Source organism: Podarcis melisellensis (genome assembly GCF_964234715.1).
Source record: "Podarcis melisellensis genome assembly, chromosome: 18".
NCBI lineage: Eukaryota > Metazoa > Chordata > Lepidosauria > Squamata > Lacertidae > Podarcis > Podarcis melisellensis.
The window spans coordinates 8,549,915-8,569,693 of record NC_138536.1 but is presented as its reverse complement, the minus strand read 5'-3'; the positions used below and the strand labels follow the sequence as shown (position 1 = coordinate 8,569,693).

Below are 19,779 nucleotides of genomic sequence, written 5' to 3'. Positions count from 1 at the left end.
CAGAACTGGACACAGCGTTCCATTTGTGGTCTGACCAAGGCAGAATAGAGAGCTTTGCTCAGGGTTGCAGCAGTCAGCCTTCTCTGAGCTGGGCTAATTCTGTTGCATCTCCCCATCAGGAGTGCAAATTAACTCATCTGCAGGGAACCCGAAGAGAAAGAGGTATGCTCAGGGTAATGAATCATTCAGAGATACAGTGGGCACCCTCTGTGGATGAGTACTTTTGACTCACAGAGGCTTTCTGTTATTTAACTTGCTCCTTTCCCATGCGAAGCAAACACAATTTGGTTTTTGGGGGGTGGGGTTTACTGGCCTTTTTCATAGGTGTCTGCTTAAATCCCCGGGAATTTCAAGTGCAGTGGTACCTCTGGATGTGAACGGGATCTGTTCTGGAGCCCCGTTTGCATCCTGAAGCGAACGCAATCCGCATCCGCGGGTCGTGATTCGCCACCTCCGCGCATGTCTGTGATGTCATTTTGAGCATCCGCGCATGCGCGAGCAGCAAAACCCGGAAGTAACGTGCTCTGTTACTTCCGTGTCGCTGCGGAGCGCAACCCGAAAAGGCTTAACCTGAAGCGACTTCAGCCCGAGCTATGACTGTACTTTTTTTATTCCTTTGGCAGGTTTTTTTTGCAGTCCACTTGCAAAAGATGACTGAGCCCCATCGAGCTCAGGGAAACTTGCGCCCGAGTAAGCACGCAAAAGGCTTCACTGCTACTGATCTCACTGGGTAGCTAAAGCTGCAGTCCTGCCCATTGAACTGAATGTCTGAACTTACGAGTAGACACTAGGTTAGGCCCTGTCTGTTTACCTGTTCTGGATCCGGGGTTAAAGATGGAGAATAGTTGGGTGAGAGGTTTCAGGAAGGAGTCTGCATAGCTCTTTTGGGGACATTTATGAAGTCCAGAGGTCTGGATAAAAACTAATCGAAGCAGGAAATGTATTACCTAGCTAAGCTGCCCTTTCAGGTCTACAGAGGTATGTGCTAGGTTTCAGTGGTTGACAACTGCTATTCTCCTGTGTTTTCTGGCTCCCAGGTTTGCCTTTTGCACCTCTAAGGGTGGGAGTGGGGAGCAGAGAGACCCTCTTTCTCAATCTCCACCCCTTCCACGTGTTATGGTCTTTGTTCCTTGCTGGGTTTGGTGAATAAGAAAGCCAGCTTTTTGCAAAAGCACACTGTAAAACTGGTGAACACAGCACTGGCTTTTGCCATCCTTGTCCCCGAGTTCTCAGGTTATTTTATCGCTATGCTGCCGCTGCTGCTTGATGCTGCTTTTAACCATGCAATACCCAATAGGGCTCGAAATTCTCCATGGCTCTCCATCATCTCCCCCCACCTCTCCCTTTCCCGTTCCCAAGTCACAGCGGTGGTTTCTCAGAAGGAGGAATGAACTTCCCATGATTCCCAACTCGCTTCCCATGGTTCCCAATTCACTTCCCATGGTTCCCAACTCATTTCCGATGACCACCAACTGACTCCCCATGGCTCTCAATGCCTTTGGAACTTGACAGGCAGAGCTGATGATCCATTGTACACACACACACACACACACACACACACAACCCCCAAATATTTTTTGTCCCATCTAGGCAACCGTCAGAGAGTGAGTTCCTTCTTAGGGTGCATGCCTACACTGCACATTTTAAACCGGTTTAACTGCCATAGGTTCTCTCTGAGAACTCCCAAGAATTTGCAGGCTTTGCTGAGATTGGCACCTATCTCTTTTGCAAACTGCAATTCCCCGGAAAGACATCTGTGGCAGTGAAACCATAAGGCGTCTAAGTGCAGGCGAGAGGGAGCTGTTTTTTGAGTGCTCCCCTTTATTAAACAAAAGCTTGCACCTGCCGAAGGTTATCATGGTTAGGGAGAAAGGGATGGGACGCCTTGGGACCCGATTTGCTAGCTTACTTCCTGCAAGGAGGTTTTTTTACATAAGGCGAACATTTAGAACCGAAATACACAGCTCATCTGCAACTGTCTGTTGTAGTAGAGTCCAGAAATCTACCCCCCCCCTTTTCGGAATAAAGTGTAGAATTGCTCTGAGATGACAGTCCTATTTGTCCTTTCTTGGAAGTAAGTCCTGCTGAAGTCACCACTGAGTAAGCATGCATGAAATTGGCCTGTAACTGAGTTATGCCACGGTGTTTTCTAGGCAGTAACTTCTCTGGATCTATGCATTGTCATAAGACGGTTCCACAATGAATCAGCTTAATTAATGTGAACGTTTCCTTAGCGGCGCTGATTCTGCGTCCTCACATTCCTTCCACAAATTCAAGCAGTGTGGAATCTTTAAAAAAATGTAATAAGATACTATTTTCATGCACACACCACTTTTTCTATTTCTCCTTGCAATTCCAGTCGTCATTCTCATGCACCAACTCCCTTGCAGCCTTCTTAATCATATCGAAATTCTGTTTGTCGGGGCTGGTTTAACACACACACACACAAAAACACGCTAGCTGCAGAGAGAAGGGGAAATCCTGTGGATCTCATACCTAAACAGCTACCAGAACTGGAAAGGGGTACAAGGGGGTTTGGGGGGACAGCTGCCCAATTTCAAAAGGAGGAATGAGTTCTGTCCGTGGTTCCTTTGTCCAACAACCTCAGACATGTGAGGACAGGCTGAAGTCTTTCAGGTTAAGCAAAGGCATTCTGAACACTGGCATTTGTCAAGCAAGATGAGTGTTGGAAGATTTCTGACAGATAAAAGGAAGGACTTTTTCATGCAGCACACAGGTTAAACTGAGGAACTTCCTGCTGCAGGAGGCAGAAATGCTCACCTTTTTAAAAGCAGTGGCTTTAAAAGAGAGTTAGACTTATTCACAGATGGGAGGGCTGTTGCTGAACTGATGGCTCGGCTTTGCCCCCCAGTTTCCCTGGGGAGAAGGATCCAAAACTGCTGCTATGTTTTAAAAAAAACTGCAGCAGAATTAGAGATCTGGGAATAGTTTCATTGGGCAGATTCTGCCCTCCTTTCGAGGGGAACAGCACCAAACCACCAAGGGGGTTTCTTTCCTCCAGATTTGCAAATGATGAAGAGAAGACCTGCAGTCTCTTTAACAAACACCCTCTCCAAAAAAGAGGCCTGACTTTTTTTAATTAAAAAATATGAGAAAGAAGTTGAAAACATCTCCAAAATGCTGTAGAAGTGGTTTGTAGCCAACTTAAGTCCTGTTCAGAATAGACCCATTGAAATTAATGGGTATCGGTCACATCCATTAATTTCAATGGATTTGCTCTGAGTAGGACTTAAAATTGGGTTCATCCAAGTGACCTTTTCCATAAACGTCGGTTTTTTTGGAAGTGGAGAAATCTACCACCCCACCCCACCCAGTGCAGTAGAACGTTTCTCCCCCTCCCCATGTGATAAGATTTCAAATAACTATATCCTGCATTTTATAGCATTGTTTTCAGGAAACCTCTGATATTAGCTGGGGCGGCAGCTTTCACAAGACCAATTTATTATCCCCAAATGGTGGAGAGAAAGGAGTCTCTTAGTGACTCAGAAATGGGCTCTTCCAGGAAGATAAATGAATGTTAGGTGTTATTAGGGGACGGTGATGTGACCCACCTCTGCCTCAAAGGCAAGTTCCGAACATTTAAATGACACCCGATCCTCCGTAGTGTGCATTGTGGTGCAACGCACTACTATGGCATTCTTCCTGTAGAACTTCTCGCCTTCCAGAGCCCTTATGGGAAGGTCCACAGCTCACCTGTTTGGCATGCAGAAGGCCCCAAATTCAGTTCCCGGCATCTCCAAGCAGGGCTGGCAGAGAACCCTGCAGATTCAGCGCTATTCAGCATGGGCAATATTGAGCTCATTGACTCAGTGCAAGGTAGTTTCTCCCTATAGAATATTTGCACGAGTCTGTCGTCAGGCTGCCGGAAACCATGCAGAGCTGCTGCTTCCGGTACAGACCAGGTGTTGCCCAAGTGGTGCCCCCACCCAGATGTTGTCAGGGATGATGGGAGTTGTAGTCAAAGCAACTACCTCCGGGGGGGGGCACCACTCTGGCTGCCTGCAGCAGCTGCTTCCTTTATCTTCACGGCTAGAAAAAGCCACTCTTACCTTTTGGGAAACCTCTGCTTTTCCTCCTCCATTTCCAGCACCAACCCCAGGCGCATCGCGCTCTCCTCATTTCACTGGCCAACTCAACCATACGCGCCCCCCCCCCCTTTTGAAACCTCTGTGCGGTGTGTCTTGTTTATATCTGGGTTTCTATATATATATTAGTATTATTTATCATTGCAACGAACCTCTTTGCCCTTGACACATCGTTTGTTTGCTGTGTTGGCACTGGCGTTCTGCCGACTTTGTTTTGCTTTTCTCGGAGGGGGGGCCCGTTCCCTCGCTTCCTTCAACCTGACACCACCCTCCTTTCGCCACGTCACCATTTGGAATCGCTGCGAAGTGCCTGCTATCAGAATCTTTTTTTTTCTCTTCTGTTCTCGTTTGCTCCTTTTGTTAGTTCGTCTCTTTACAAAAACGAAGGGGGGAAGAATCCCCTTTCCCCTCCCTTCCGATTTATCGATAAATGTCGAGAACGGGCGGAAAGAACTCTCTTCATTTCCCTCTCCAGTTTCCAAGGACACAATTTCGAGCCCTCACAGTTTTTCTCTCTCCCCCCACACCCACCCCACCCTCCGCACTCCTTTCTAACCCTCCTTTCATTGCAGTTTTTTGTTTTCGAAAATAATTTTTTTTAAAAAAATCTGAATTGTATGTTTGCTACGGAACGGTGTGTGTTGTTTTTGTTTAATTGAAGGCCACTTTTCCCTCCCACGTCTCTCTCCCCTCCCCCATCTGTCTCCCGCCCCCCCCCCCCGCCAGGTATGCTGAGCCACCCACCCATTCCCATTTCGGAGCTGGCAGACCACACGGAGCACCTCAAGGCCAACGACAACCTGAAGCTCTCTCAGGAGTACGAGGTACAAAGGAGCATTATGGGTTGGCAGTGGATGGCGGGGGGGAACGCATCATAGGTGGGGTGGAGGATGGGGCTATGTGTTATGGGGGACACGGCCTAAAATTGCAGCCCTCTGCTCCGTAACGGCCAGCCCAGGAACTGGGGGTGTTTGTGGACCTCTGCGTGTTTCTTAAACGCTTAGCTCTGGAGCATCCAGAACTACTCAGCATTCTTCCTATGCCTTTTCTCTCTTTACTGGCCCCAAGAGCCCATCCTCAGGCACCGATTCGCTTCCGTCCTCTCGGATTGGCTCCGATCAGATCAAAGGGCGAGCCTCTTAGTGGCTGAAAAGCACCACCTTCGTGCTGATTGGTCAGCTCGAGTAAGACGGTGTGTCAGCAATAAAGAAAAACCACTTGTGTCAGTGAAGTTAGCTCTTCATTCAACCCCCCCTCCCAAAACAGTGCATGCCTAGTGAGCACAGCAAGTCTTCCCAGTAAGTTCGAATCCCCGCAACAGGGTGAGCTCCCATTGCTCTGTCCCAACTCCTGCCAACCTAGCAGTTTGAAAGCACACCAGCGCAAGTAGATAAATAGGTACCACTGCGGCGGGAAGGTAAACGGCGTTTCCGTGCACTCTGGTTTCTGTCACAGTGTGCCATTGTGCCAGAAGCAGTTTAGACCTGCTGGCCACGTGACCTGGAAAGCTGTCTGCGGACAAACGCCAGCTCCCTCTGCCTGAAAGCGAGATGAGCGCTGCAGCCTCTTAGTCGCCTTTGACCGGACTTAATCATCCAGGGGTCCTTTACCTTTCTTCCCAGTAGGTCTTGTTCCAGTGAGGCAGTTGCAAGACCCTTCCCCAGCAGCTGAAGGCTCTGTCTCTCTTTGCTCCAGCCTCTTCATACCTCTTCTGGTCCTGGGAGACCAGGAGGAGGGGAGACTGCTATGCTTCTTCACCAGCCTGCCTCATCTCTGCCTCTTGGTCTCCCTCCTCACCTGCCTCTGAGTCTGGGCTGCCCTCTGCCACAGACTCTTCCCGCTCACTAAGCCCTGTCACCTTTTCAGCTTCCTTTAATATACAATCGTAGCTTGGAAGTCGAACAGACTTCCAGAATTCGCAAACCAAAGCACGGCTTCTTATTCCTGCAGCCACTCGGAAGCCGTGTCGGACGTTCGGCTTCCAAAAGAACGTTCGCGAACCGGAACACTCACTTCCGGGTTTGCAACATTTGGGAGCCGATTTGTTCAACAAGTAAGGCGTTTGACTACCAAGGTAGTCTGTGTGCTGGACTGTTAGATAGATAGATGATTGATAGATAGATAAATGATAGATAGATGATAGATAGATAGATAGATAGATAGATAGATGATAGATAGATAGATAGATGATAGATAGATAGATAGATAGATAGATAGATAGATAGATAGATAGATAGATAGATAGATTATAGATAACTTGTCCAAAGATATACAAAAGTTCATAAAGATAAAGGACCCCGACAGTTAAGTCCAGTCGCAGGCGACTCTGGGGTTGCGGCACTCATCTCGCTTTACAGGCCGAGGGATCCAGCATTTGTCCGCAGACAGTTTTTCCGGGTCATGTGGCCAGCATGACTAAGCCACTTCTGGTGCAACGGAACACCAAAACCAGAGCAGCGCAGGAAAACGCCATTTACCTTCCCGCTACAGTGGTACCTATTTATCTACTTGCACTGGCATGCTTTCAAACTGCTAGGTTGGCAGGAGCAGGGACCGAGCAACGGGAGCTCACCCCGTCGCGGGGATTCGAACCACCGACCTTCTGATCGGCAAGCCCAAGAGGCTCAGTGGTTTAGACCACAATCCCTTTTACCCAGTACAAAATAACTTTTTATAATACACTGAAGTAAAAGAAATGCTTAATCTAAGAAGGAAGAGGGGCAGAGAGGAGATGGAGGAATGCTTCCAACATCTCCTCCCACCCTAGTCTTCTCCCTCTGAGCACTCATCATTCTCCTGCCCCCAATCCTCTGGCTCTGAGCCTTGGAAGTCCACCAGATGTTGTCTTCTCTGCATTCAGCCACGGGAGGCAGGGACCGTGTTGCAGGAATAGTAACGGGTCTTTGCCCTCTCCCTGATCCCAGGCAGCTACACCGCTGCATGCATCTGCCCACAGCACCTTCTGCATAGGGGGTGAGAAAAGTCAGCCAAACCGAGGATTTGCAAAAAGTTTGGGGGACTGAGGGGCTGAGAATTGGACCTGACAGCGCCAGGAAAGGCATCAAGATGAGCAATGGCAGAAGCCCACCCGCAGGTCGGCAGAGGAGGAGGCAGGTGTTGGGATACATTCGTCAACAACTAAAAAATGCTAGGAACCAAAAGTCTTTTGGCTGCAGACTCCGAGCCGTCGTTGTTGTTGTTTTTTTGCACAGCGTATGAATTGCTAATTGCTGGGAAGATGATGGGAAGAGATCCTCAGCGCTCTGCTGGGATCTTTCCTAACCCGCCTCCGCACTCGGGCAAGGCAAGCGAGCGTAGAGAAGCCTAATGTGCTCGTGCTCTCTCTCTCTCTCTCTCTGCCAGTTCTCCCCTCCCATTGCCCACCCCCCTGCCAGCAGATAATCTGCATAATGTAATATTGGCGCTTTTCCAGGGCAGCCTTCCTCCCGAGCTGCGGATCTGGAGATACTTTTAACAAAAAAAGCCACAGCACACCTAATGAAAGAAATGCGGAGGTGCAAGATTGGAGAGGGACTGTGGTTGCGGAGGCAGTTTGGAACTGCTCAGAAGATAAGGAGAGTCTTGCTAGAGAACAGGTCAATGGCCCATTTAGTACAGCGTCCTATTTGTTGCATATATATTGCACCTTCTCCTCCGAGCAGCTCAAGGTAGCATGCACAGTCTTCGTTTTCCGCTCCTTATTCAGTCCCCTGCACAACAACCCCCCTGCAAGGTAGGTTAGTCTCAGGGCCGCCTTACCCATAGGTGCTAGGGGTGCGCGGCACCCAGGCGCCAGGCTCTCAGGGGCGCCAGGCCGAGAATCCCGGGCCCGAGAGTTGGAGTCCAAGGGAGACGCCCATTGGTTGGAGCGTCGCGGAGGGCTTTTCTGCTGCGGCGCGAGTTCGAGGGAGAACGAGCCAGCAAGGTGCTGAGGCGGGCGGCCGGCTGTGCCCTGCCTGCCTGCCTGGGATTGGCATAGGGCTGTGGAGAAGTCTGCCCAGCGCATGTCCCCTACACCGCGAGGCACACAGCTGGTTTGTTCTGCAGGGCTCCTTACGTTTCCTGTTTTCTTTTCCCAAGCAGAGATAATCGCGGCGTCAGCTCCCTAAAAAAAAGGTCGACAACTCTAGGGAACCTTTCCTAAAAAAGGCCAACAACTTTGCTTAAGACGGCCCTGGTTAGGCAATGACTGTGTCCCCCCAGGCCGGACCCAGTGAGGTCCCCAGTGATGAGGGGAGCGTCTGTTAGCGTAGCTCGTGGGACTACAGCAGGAACAGAGGTGGCTTTTGTCTGGTATTATTATTCCACCTTCCTTCCGAAGAAAGGAAAAAAGGAGCACGTCAAAGGAGATTTGTGCAAATGTTTTTCCCTACCTTTATGGCCAGATTATGGCAGCAGGTGATTGGCAAGGGATTGGGAGCAGAGGAGGGTGTTGTGGCCCTGCTCACTCGCCAGCCACCGTTCCCCAGACACCGTTCAATTTACACCCCACCTTTTCCTCCAAGATCAAGGCGGCGTACATGGGTGTCCCGCTGCTCAATTGATCCCCACAAACAACAGCAACCCTGCAGAGTTGGGTTAGGCTGAGAGAGGCAGCAACTAGAACCCAGCGAGCTTTTTCCGTGGCCAAGGTGGCAGGATTTGAACCCTGGTCTCTCCTAGGGCCTAGTCGTTGGAGACTCTAACCACTGCACCACACCAGCTCTGAGTTGGTTGCACCTGTGAATTGTTTTCAGGTCATGTTCCCTGGGAGAAAGTGAAGTCGGCCGCTCTTTAGCTTCTACTCTTATATTTTGGAATTTTCGCTGACGTTTCTCTCTTTCTGCTCCTGCAGTCCATTGACCCGGGTCAGCAGTTCACTTGGGAACACTCCAACCTCGAGGTGAACAAGCCGAAAAACCGATACGCCAATGTGATCGCCTATGACCATTCCCGCGTCATTTTGCTGCCCATTGAAGGTACAAACCACTTTGTCGCAAGGGGAGGAGGGGCTGAGGTCAGATTTTTCAAGCTTTTGTCAGCTCGTTTTTGGCATTTCTGACATTTTAAAAGCCCCCCAAGGAGGGAGAGTCCAGCACCTTCCGAAGGAGTCCGTTCCCCAGTCCGACAGCTCTTACCGGCAGAGAACGACATCACATGATTGACAGTTGAGTGGGGCCGCCCACCTGTCAGAATCCTTCGCTTTGCAAGTTGCCGTGCGCTCCCCTTTTGAACCCCCCACTCTTAAAGGGGGAGTGCGGGGAGACGTGCAAAGCGCTCTGTGAGTCTCCTCCCACCCCTTTCCCCTTTAAGTCCTCCCAGAAGCTTCAAGGTGACTTGCTGGTCAACTCTGACCTACCTTTCAGGGCTATTATCGGGATTTCAACCGGGCAGTGTGCGCTTAGCAGCGTCCGTAGGTTATGCACCTAATTGATCAGGAAATTACATCACCTCCCAGAAAAAGAAATGGAGAATTTGCGGGTCTTCCAAGGTGCTGTTGGGAATCTAACTCCCAGTGGGTCCAGTGGCAAGCATGACTAATGGTCAGGTATGGTGGCCTTTGAGAGTTCAGCAACATCTGCGGAGAAGGGAGCACAGATTCTGCCTTCCCTGCACAGTCTATGCGTTTTTTCGGCCCCAAAACCTCCAGCCCTTTTTGTTTCCAATGCTTCCCAGATGTGATTCCTGCATTGCTGGGAGTCGACCTTTCAATCAGGTGCCTTTCAATCTCTACACTTCTATGACAGCTCATCTCGTCGTGAAACCCTCTTGGGCTTCACCTCTGCAGAGAGGGGGAGAGAAGGAGAGAGGAAAAGGTGTTTGCTTTCACCTCTCCAATCTCCCACCCGAAATCCCATCAAACGCTCACGGGCTTTTGCACCGCCCAGCTCCCTTGCTCCCTATCCTTGCTTCTCGCCTGCCACCTCTCTGAGGGCAGGGAAGCAGTTGGCCGAAGGTTAAAGCATCAGGCTGCCACTGATCCCATACAGGAGCCAGGGAAGGCGATTAGCTTTCCTCCCATCTCTGAAAGCTCCTGTACCAAGTTAAAACCTCGCAAAGAACCTTAAACCAGACCCAGCGGCTTTCTTGTAAGCAGGTCGCAGCAGATTCCCTGGACACCAAAGGGCGATGTTCCTTCGCCGCCGCCACCGGTAATTTCTTTGAACTGTATATGTGTATATAAATGGGGGGCCCTGCAGCGGCAGGAGAAGACGCCGCAGCCGCAATCGCCACCTGGTTCGTGATTGGTGCCTCCGCGCTCCCTTCCAGCAAGGATCCCTGCCTTCTGCTAACTTGGGAAGTGAAGCAGCGTGGCGGCTCTGACCTGACATACTTTTAAATTAAAAGGAGCGCTTGGAAGAGAACACCCACACATAACAGGCCCGCGTAATTAAAAGGGGGTCACGGTTGCTAATTTCAAAGCCGCGCTTAATTCCCTGCTTCCATCTGTGGCCCCGATAGGAATTGCAACAAGGGTTCCCCTTCTCTCTCTCTCCTCTTGCCACTGCTGCAACGCTTAAGCCGTATCTCACGAAAGAAAAGGAGGGAATTCAGACCGGGGCTGATGAAGGCGTTCAAACGGATGCAATCCAGAGTTCCCAAATGACAGCTCCCGTCAGCCACAGCAAACATGGTCCCTTTGGCCAGTGCCAATGGGAGTCGTCATTCAGCAAAAGCAGGAGGACTGAAAGGTCCCGCACACCTGCGCAAAGCCTGGGGCTGAGAACCTCTGGCTAGTCCTGCCCAAGTACAGAACCAGACACTTGTCCCTTTTGAAATTCATTTTGTTAGTCATGGCCCACTTGTTACTTTTGGCCCAGCTCCCCAGTCTGTTAAGGGACGTGAGTGGCGCTGTGAGTTAAACCACAGAGCCCAGGACTTGCCGACCAGAAGGTCGGCGGTTCGAATCCCCATGACGGGGTGAGCTCCCATTGCTCGGCCCCAGCTCCTGCCAACCTAGCAGTTTGCAAGCACGTCAAAGTGCAAATAGATAAATAGGTACCGCTCCGGCGGGAAGGTAAACGGTGTTTCCGTGCGCTGCTCTGGTTCGCCAGAAGCGGCTTAGTCCTGCTGGCCACATGACCCGGAAGCTGTACGCCGGCTCCCTCGGCCAATAAAGCGAGATGAGTGCCACAACCCCAGAGTCGGCCATGACTGGACCTAATGGTCAGGGGTCCCTTTACCTTTACCCCAGTCTGTTAACGTCATCTTGAATTCTTTCTTCTGCGTTATCAGCTGCTCCTCCCAGTTTGGGGTCACCTGCAAATTTGAAGGCCCTCAATTCCTTCATCCAAGTCGTTTATAATAAGTTGTTGAACCCACCTGGAGTTCTGTGTCTGTTCCAGGCACCGCAGTTTAATATGATTATTGACAAGCTGAAACATGTGTAAAAGACAGCGAACCAAGCCGAATGAGGAACGGTTGAGGGAGCTGGGTATGTTTAGCCTGGATAGTAGGAGACTGAGAGGAGATAGCAGAGCCATCTTCAAATATCTGAAGGGCTGTTGTCACTTGGAGGATGGAACCAGCTTGTTTTCTGCTGCTCCAGAATCTGGGACCCGAACCAGCGGCTTCAAATTGCAAGGAATAACTTTCTGACAGTAAGAGCTATTCGGCCTTGAGGTGGCAGGCTCTCCTTCCTTGGAGGTTTTTAAGCAGAGACTGGACGGCTTTCTGTCCTGGATACTTTAGCTGAGATGCCTGCGTTGTAGGGGGTTGGACTAGATGAACTCTGGGGGTCCCTTTCGACTCCGCAATTATATGGCTGTGGGCACTGCCACCGCCCCGATCGCCTAGGGTCCCTGGAGGACAGGGTTTGCTCATCGCAGCTGTTTGGTTTCTGACTGTTTCGACGCAGGAATCGTGGGCAGCGACTACATCAACGCCAACTACATTGACGGCTACCGTAAGCAAAATGCGTACATCGCTACGCAGGGGCCCCTTCCGGAGACTTTTGGGGACTTCTGGAGGATGGTGTGGGAGCAGCGCTCGGCCACGGTGGTGATGATGACCAAGCTGGAGGAGAAGTCGCGGGTGAGAAAAACGCACACGCCTTTCCAGTGCGGAAGGGGCAACTGCTTGGGCTGTGGCATCTAATAATAATAATAATAATTTATTTATACCCTGCCCATCTGGCCGGGCTTCCCCAGCCACTCTGGGTGGCTTCCAAAAAATATTAAAATACAATAATCTATTAAACATTAAAAGCTTCCCTAAAGAGGGCTGCCTTCAGATGTCTTCTAAAAGTCTGGTAGTTATTTTCTCTTTGACATCTGATGGGAGGGCATTCCACAGGGTGGGCGCCACCACCAAGAAGGCCCTCTGCCTGGATCCCTGTAACTTGGCTTCTCGCAGTGAGGGAACGGCCAGAAGGCCCTGAGAGCTGGACCTCAGTGTCCAGGCAGAACGATCGGGTGGAGACGCTCCTTCAGATATACTGGACCGAGGCCGTTTAGGGCTTTCAAGGTCAGCACTTTTTCCGAATTGTGATCGGAAACGTACTGGGAGCCAATGTAGGTCTTTCAAGACTGGTGTTATATGGTCTTGGCGGCCGCTCCCAGTCACCAGTAATCCAGTGGTTCGTTGTTTATTGCGTTGTTGCCGTGCTGTTTTCCTTCAAAGGACCTCAAGGTGTGGTGTAAACGGTCCTTCTCCCCCTCCTCTTTTAATCTCCCCAACAAACCTGCGAGGTAGGCCACCCAAAAACACCCAGGGAGCTCTCATGACTGAGTGGGGGATTTGAAACCTGGTCTCCCAGAGAGTTCTTGCCCCTGAGGGGAGGTAGGATGACCTGGGGGGGCACTAAGAGGCATGAGGAGAGGCAGGGGGTGTTGGAGGTATAAACTTTGAAAATCTGGTGCCCCCCTGGATCAGGTCCGTCAATTTCCTTTAATTAAGCTCACGTTTTAATTGGATTTTGAGTAAATGTGCGACTGTTTTGAGCTGTATTGTATTATTATCTTCCTGGGTGGGTCATACAAACCGCTATTCTGAATAATGATTTGTGTAATGTAGGGGGCACCGGGGGGGTGAACTTATGAAACCAAGGGGGCAAGTGGCCTGGAAAAGGGTTTCAAACCAGTGATCTAATTGATTAAGAACAGTTTGATCAGCTTAAAAGGTGATCACAATAAACTAGATAGCAAATCTTGATTTTTAGGTTTATTTTTTTAAAAAGTACTTTTTTAAAAGAAAACAAAAAAAAACTGCAAATCCCCCCCCCCCAAAAAAAGACATGTGTGGAATCTTTCTTAACAGGTGTGGAATCTGGAGCAAAAACCGCGGAATCTGGTTCTGGGTTTCAGTTCTTTGAAAACCCCTCACGGGTTTAGTTCAAGTTTCTAGCACTTATGGCCTTGAAATTACACTTTGAAAATGTGAGGGCTCTGCATACAGAGGCTGGCTGAATGAGAATTCCCCCACGTGGATGGCTCAGTGCTCCGATTTGCTCGTGCGAGAAAGAGAGTCGCGTTCCAACCAATTCGCAGCGTCTAGTTTTGCATTTATTTACTGAATTTGCAACCTACCTTGTTCATGTTCTGTGCTTCTAATGAGCTCAAGAGGCAATTTAATCCCCACAAATTCCTCGTTTAATCCTCACACCAACCCTGCCATGTAGGTTAGGCAGAGAAAAAGGCAGTGCCGGGTCCTCAAAGCTCATCCATTGAGCTTCATGGCTGAATGGTAATTCGAACCCAGGTCCTAGTCCGACACTCAGTAACCACTGTGCTGACCACATGGATGCACGGACAGATTGGAGATGATGCTGCCACTTTCCAAAGAGCCACTAGCTTGAAGCTAGATAATAATGATAATGATAATAATGTATTATTTCCTTCCAGATCAAGTGTGACCAGTACTGGCCGGGCCGGGGCACTGAGACGTACGGAATGATTCAAGTCACCTTGCTGGATACAATCGAGCTGGCCACGTTCTGCGTCCGAACCTTCTCGCTTCACAAGGTAAGAGAAACCTAGGCAACACAGAAAGCGAAGGCTGGATTTCCTTCCCCGTTCCAAAACGCGGCTTGGCTTACTTGCGTCGAGACGCCTATGCCTTGCCGAGGTTCCCTTTGTGCTGTGGATTGCTCCGTTGCTCTGTGCCTTGGCTCAGTTTCAACTCATGCTGTCGTCTCTCTTCTCCCTCCACCCCCAACCTATCACAGAACGGCTCCAGCGAGAAACGAGAAGTTCGGCAGTTCCAGTTCACGGCCTGGCCAGATCACGGTGTCCCCGAGTACCCGACCCCATTCCTGGCCTTCCTCAGGAGAGTGAAAACCTGCAACCCGCCCGATGCAGGGCCCATTGTTGTGCACTGCAGGTGTGTATGTGTTTGTGTGTGTGTTTAATTTAATTTATACCCCACCTTTCCTCCCCCAGTTGCCCAGGCAAGCAAACGTAGTTACACAATTTTCATTATTGTTCCTTGTTAAATTCATTGGGTGCTTTCTCCCCCCCCCCCCCCAAGATCTCTCAAAGCAAAACGCAATGTATTGCCCTGAGATCTTCAGATGAAGGGCAGTGTATCGATCTAATAAATAATAATAATAATAAGAGTAATTATATAAGAACAAACAAAAATGGCTTAAAATAGAAGACAAAGAAAACTCTAAAACACTGTTTTTAAAAGACAGGATTAAAGCATTCCACCTGGTCAGGGTTTTTTTTTGGTGGGGGGGGGGGACAAGGTATAAACCACCGTCAGACAGGTTAAAACTTTTTAATAGTTTTAAAACATCTAAAAGCATTTTTCGGTTAAAAGTGTTCTTCCGTCCAGTGATCTCAGGGTTGCCGAGATCAGTATCCCTCTACCAAACAAATGCCTGAGCAAACGGGAATGTTTTTAAATCCCTCCTGAGTGTTAACAGTGATGGAGACCGGTGTACCCCACCAAGGGAGGGCATGCCACAACTAGGGAGCCACCACTACAAAGGCCCTGTCACAGGTCAGGGCTAATCGGGCAACCCCCCAGTGGGGGAACCACCAAAAAGGCCGGATCATCTTGCCCAGTCGTAGGGCACAAGACAGCTGATAATTGGAGAAGGCGCTCTGATAGGGACCGGGGCCTTCTCAATTAAATCAACTCAAGCTTGCTTTGCAGGAACTGCAATGATTTGAAAGATCTAGTTCAGGGCGGTCCAGCACTAGGCCAGAGGACCGCATGTTTCCTTCAAGGCCATCTTCGGTGGTCTTCAGCAACACTTGACACCCCCCCTCCCCGTCTGCAGCCCTTCCCATAGCTGGGTAACCGAGGCACTAGGCTGCGGGAAGGAGGCCCGGGGGCTTTGAGAGGGTCCCGGAGTCCTCCCCAAAGCCTAATCAGCACTTTTCCCAGCTTTGGAAAGGAGGTGGGAGGCAGTGTGGTGCAGTGGTTAGAGTGCTATACTAGGAGCTGGGTTCAAATTCCCCACTGGGTCAGGAAAGCTCACTTGGGCCAATCGCTGCCTCTGAGCCTAACCTGCCTCTCACGATTGCTATGGGCATCCGATGAGGAGGGCAAGGACTGTGTACCTGGAGCGCCTTAGAGAAAATGGTAAGAAACAAGCGCAGTAAATATTGCAGCGCAGGGAAACGCCATTTACCTTCCCGCCACAGTGGTACCTATTTATCTACTTGCACTTGCGTGCTTTCAGACTGCTAGGTTGGCAGGAGCTGGGACCGAGCAACGGGAGCTCACCCCGTCGCGGGGATTTGAAGTGCCGACCTTCTGATCGGCAAGTCCTAGGCTCTGTGGTTTAACCCACAGCGCCACCTGCGTCCCTTAGTGTGCCTACCCATGTCTTATATCCTCAAGCTTTTTTCAATTCCAACTGATGCTCTTCTTCTACCTACCGTATATGTTGCCCAACCTTCTGTGTCCGCCTTCTTTCAGCGCTGGGGTCGGCCGCACGGGCTGCTTCATCGTGATTGACGCCATGCTGGAGAGGATAAAACACGAGAAGACGGTGGACATTTACGGCCACGTCACTCTCATGAGGTCGCAGAGAAATTACATGGTGCAGACGGAGGACCAGTATAGTTTCATACACGACTCCTTGCTGGAAGCTGTCGCCTGTGGCAACACAGAAGTCCCCGCTCGCAATCTGTACACCTACATTCAGAAGCTGGCGCAGATAGAAGTTGGGGAGCACGTCACTGGCATGGAGCTCGAATTCAAGGTGAGCTGCTTCCAGCGTCCGGCCTCCATACCTAGGGGTTTCAGGTAAACATTAGGAAGACGTTGACTGGGAGTGGCCGCCGGGACCACATAACACCGCTTCTGAGAGATCTGCATTGGCTCCCAGTACGTTTCCGAGCACAATTCAAAGTGTTGGTGCTGACCTTGAAAGCCCTAAACGGCCTCAAAGGCCATCGTTCAGCCCAGACACTGAGGTCCAGCGCCAAGGGCCTTCTGGCGGTTCCCTCATTGCGAGAAGTGAGGTTACAGGGAACCAGACAGAGGGCCTTCTCGGTGGTGGCGCCCGCCCTGTGAAACACCCTCCCTTCAGATGTGAAGGAAATAAGCAGCTATCTATCTTTAAAAGACATCTGAAGGCAGCCCTGTTCAGGGAAGTTTTTAATGTTTAACGCTGTATTGTTTTTAATATTCGGTTGGAAGCCGCCCAGAGCGGCTGGGGAAACTCAGCCAGATGGGCGGGGTATACATAATAAATTATTATTATATAAGTTCCTGGTGGTAAGGAGCTGTTGGGCAGTGGAACAGACCCCTCCCCCCAGGAAAAGGATGGGCGGATGGGCGCAGGTCAGGGATGCTTGAGCAGAGATTGCTGGAGCCCTGCAATTCTTTTCCAGCCCTACGATTCTTAGGGTGTTGACAGGGGCATAGAAAGCGTGGGAGCAATTTAGCAGGGAAAAAACAAGTATTGTTAAGAGTTTGGGGTTGTCCAGTCTGGACGGGGCCTTGGCAACAGGCTCCCATTTCAAGAAGGGTCAAGCGCCCACTGACAGTAGCGGGCGCCGGGGTCTCAAATTTCAGCCGCACCCTGTGCAATGCCCAAATTCTGAGCCCCATCCCTGCACCTCTTGTTTTCCACTCTACATCGTAGCTGCGGCTTGCCCGAGGCTCCGTGCGTAAGGCGACCAAATAATAATAATAATATTTTTTTATTTGTACCCCGCACATCTGGCTGGGTTTCCCCAGCCACTCTGGGCGGCTTCCAACAAAGATTAAAAATACATTAAAATGTCACACATCAAAAACTTCCCTGAACAGGGCTGCCTTCAGATGTCTTCTAAATGTCAGGGAGTTGTTTATCTCTTTGACATCTGGTGGGAGGGCGATCCACAGGGCGGGTGCCACCACCGAGAAGGCCCTCTGCCTGGTTCCCTGTAACTTGGCTGTAACTCACAGAGGCCAACCAGATGCCCCAATGATGCAAACCCCTCAAGCAGGATTCGAACACAAGATCCGTCTCCCCTTCCTGCGGTTTCCAGCAGCTGGCATTCAGAAACATCGCTTCCTCGAGCTGTGGAGGCGCAGAGCAAAGCCATGGATAGGCCTGCCCTTCATGAGTTTGTCCGGTCCTGGTTTAAAGCCATCTCAGTTGACAGCCGACGCTGTCTCCAGTGGAAGGGAGTTCCACTGTCTAACTTTGCACTGTGTGAAGAAGGGCTTTTCTTTTTCTGTCCTGAGGTAGCCCCTGGAGCCTTGGCACTGCTTTCTAGGCCACAGCTGGCACAATGTCGTTCCTTCTTTTCTTTCTTTTTTGCAGTTTTATTTATTTATTAACATTCTTATATTACATTGGTAAACACTGTCATATTACATTAGAGAGCTCATTACAGTGGTGCCTCGCTAGACGAAAAGAATCCGTTCCGCGATTCTCTTCGTCTAGCGGTTTCTTCGTCTTGCGAAGCAAGCCCATTGACAGCTTAGCGGATTAGCGCTACAGCGGTCTAGCGGCTTCTAGCGATCAGCTGTTAAGCGGCTTATTAGCGGATCAGCTGTTTAGCGGCTTAGGAAAAGGGCGAAAAAAGCAGGGGGGAAACGCGGGGACTCGCAAGATTTTTTCGTCTTGCGAAGCAACCCCATAGAGAAATTCGTTTTGCGAAGCGCCTCCAAAACGGAAAACCCTTTCGTCTAGCGGGTTTTCCGTCTTGCGAGGCGTTCGTCTTGCGGGGCACCACTGTATAATATATTTTCTAAAGAGATTACGGTATATACACACTTTATATACCTAAAAAGAAAGAAAAATAAAACAAAGAGAAAAAGAGAAAAGGTTCCCTCCCCCCAAATCATATACGTACCAACACATTGGACTTCTTGTGTTCCTGTTGTATATTCCTTTTTTTACAAATGAATGTACTCATATTAGTGTATCTTTCTTTTACCTATAACAATATATGCTCTTGTTCTTATTTCTCAACTCAACTTCTTATTTCTCAACTCAGTCTCTCTCCAGCATCATTCAGATGCTAGCAGAGATAACGAACCTTTACTGTATTTTTGAACATACATTTTATATCTATCCCATTTTTCCATAAATTTTTGATTTGAATTGCCTCTCAGGCTATTTGTCAGCTGCGCCATCTCAGCAAATTCTTGTAGCTTATATTGCCAGTCCGTTATTGTCGGGGCTTCTTGTTCCTTCCACCCCTTGGCCACCGAAGTCTGAGTTGCATCTGTTGCATATAAGAAAATCTCCCTAAAGGCCTTCGGGATGTCCCTGCCAACAGTGCTCAACAGAAATGCCTCTGGTCTTTTTTAGAAAGGTTATTCCAAACTTTTTTTTTTAACTCCTCGTAAATTAAACCCCAGAACACCTTGATCTTTCTACATGTCCACCACATTGTGATACAGTGGTACCTCGGGTTACATACGCTTCAGGTTACAGACTCCGCTAACTCAGAAATAGTGCTTCAGGTTAAGAACTTTGCTTCAGGGTGAGAACAGAAATCGTGCTCCGACGGCACAGCGGCAGCAGGAGGCCCCATTAGCTAGTGGTGCTTCAGGTTAAGAACAGCTTCAGGTTAAGTACAGACCTCCAGAACAAATTAAGTACTTAACCTGAGGTACCACTGTACATATCGCCATTACTTCCACCACAGCTCCAACAAATGCCGTATTTTTCGCTCTATAAGATGCACCAGACCACAAGACGCACCTAGTTTTTGGACGAGGAAAACAAGAAAAAAAAATATTCTGAATCTCAGAAGCCAGAACAGCAAGAGGGATCGCTGCGCAGTGAAAGCAGCAATCCCTCTTGCTGTTCTGGCTTCTGGGATAGCTGCGCAGCCTGCATTCGCTCCATAAGACGCACACACATTTCCCCTTACTTTTTAGGAGGGGAAAAGTGAGTCTTATAGAGCAAAAAATACGGTATTTGCTGGCACAATGTCATTCCTGGGTGGTGAACGCTTTTCCTTCTCTCTCTCTCTCGCCACGCCAGAGACTCGCCAACTCCAAAGCCCACACCTCCCGGTTCATCAGCGCCAACCTCCCCTGCAACAAGTTCAAGAACCGCCTTGTGAACATCATGCCATATGAGACCACGCGGGTCTGCCTACAGCCTATCCGAGGGGTTGAGGGGTCCGACTACATCAACTCCAGCTTCATCGATGGGTACAGGTAAGACTTGGGCATCTCCTGGGCTGCGGGGCCTGCAAAGAGCCTCACTGAATCCAGCCGGATGGGCGACTTAGCCCACCCTCCTCGTTTTCCAACACAGGGTTAATGGGCCTACCCCCTTCTTCCT

At 49.9% G+C, this 19,779-nt stretch overlaps 1 protein-coding gene across 14 annotated transcripts in view; it reads left to right on the top strand.

Moving 5' to 3' along the window:
* The window catches only part of PTPRS (protein tyrosine phosphatase receptor type S), a 305,911-nt gene that overhangs the window by 271,425 nt on the left and 14,707 nt on the right, over positions 1-19,779 (top strand). For all 14 annotated transcript variants that reach the window (XM_081895351.1, XM_081895349.1, XM_081895354.1 and 11 more), the window contains 7 exons: positions 4,833-4,930; positions 8,941-9,064; positions 11,944-12,119; positions 13,928-14,047; positions 14,251-14,405; positions 15,957-16,242; positions 19,474-19,652. In XM_081895351.1, the coding sequence (XP_081751477.1) occupies positions 4,833-4,930; positions 8,941-9,064; positions 11,944-12,119; positions 13,928-14,047; positions 14,251-14,405; positions 15,957-16,242; positions 19,474-19,652 (1,138 nt within the window). The remainder of the gene's footprint in view (positions 1-4,832; positions 4,931-8,940; positions 9,065-11,943; positions 12,120-13,927; positions 14,048-14,250; positions 14,406-15,956; positions 16,243-19,473; positions 19,653-19,779) is intronic.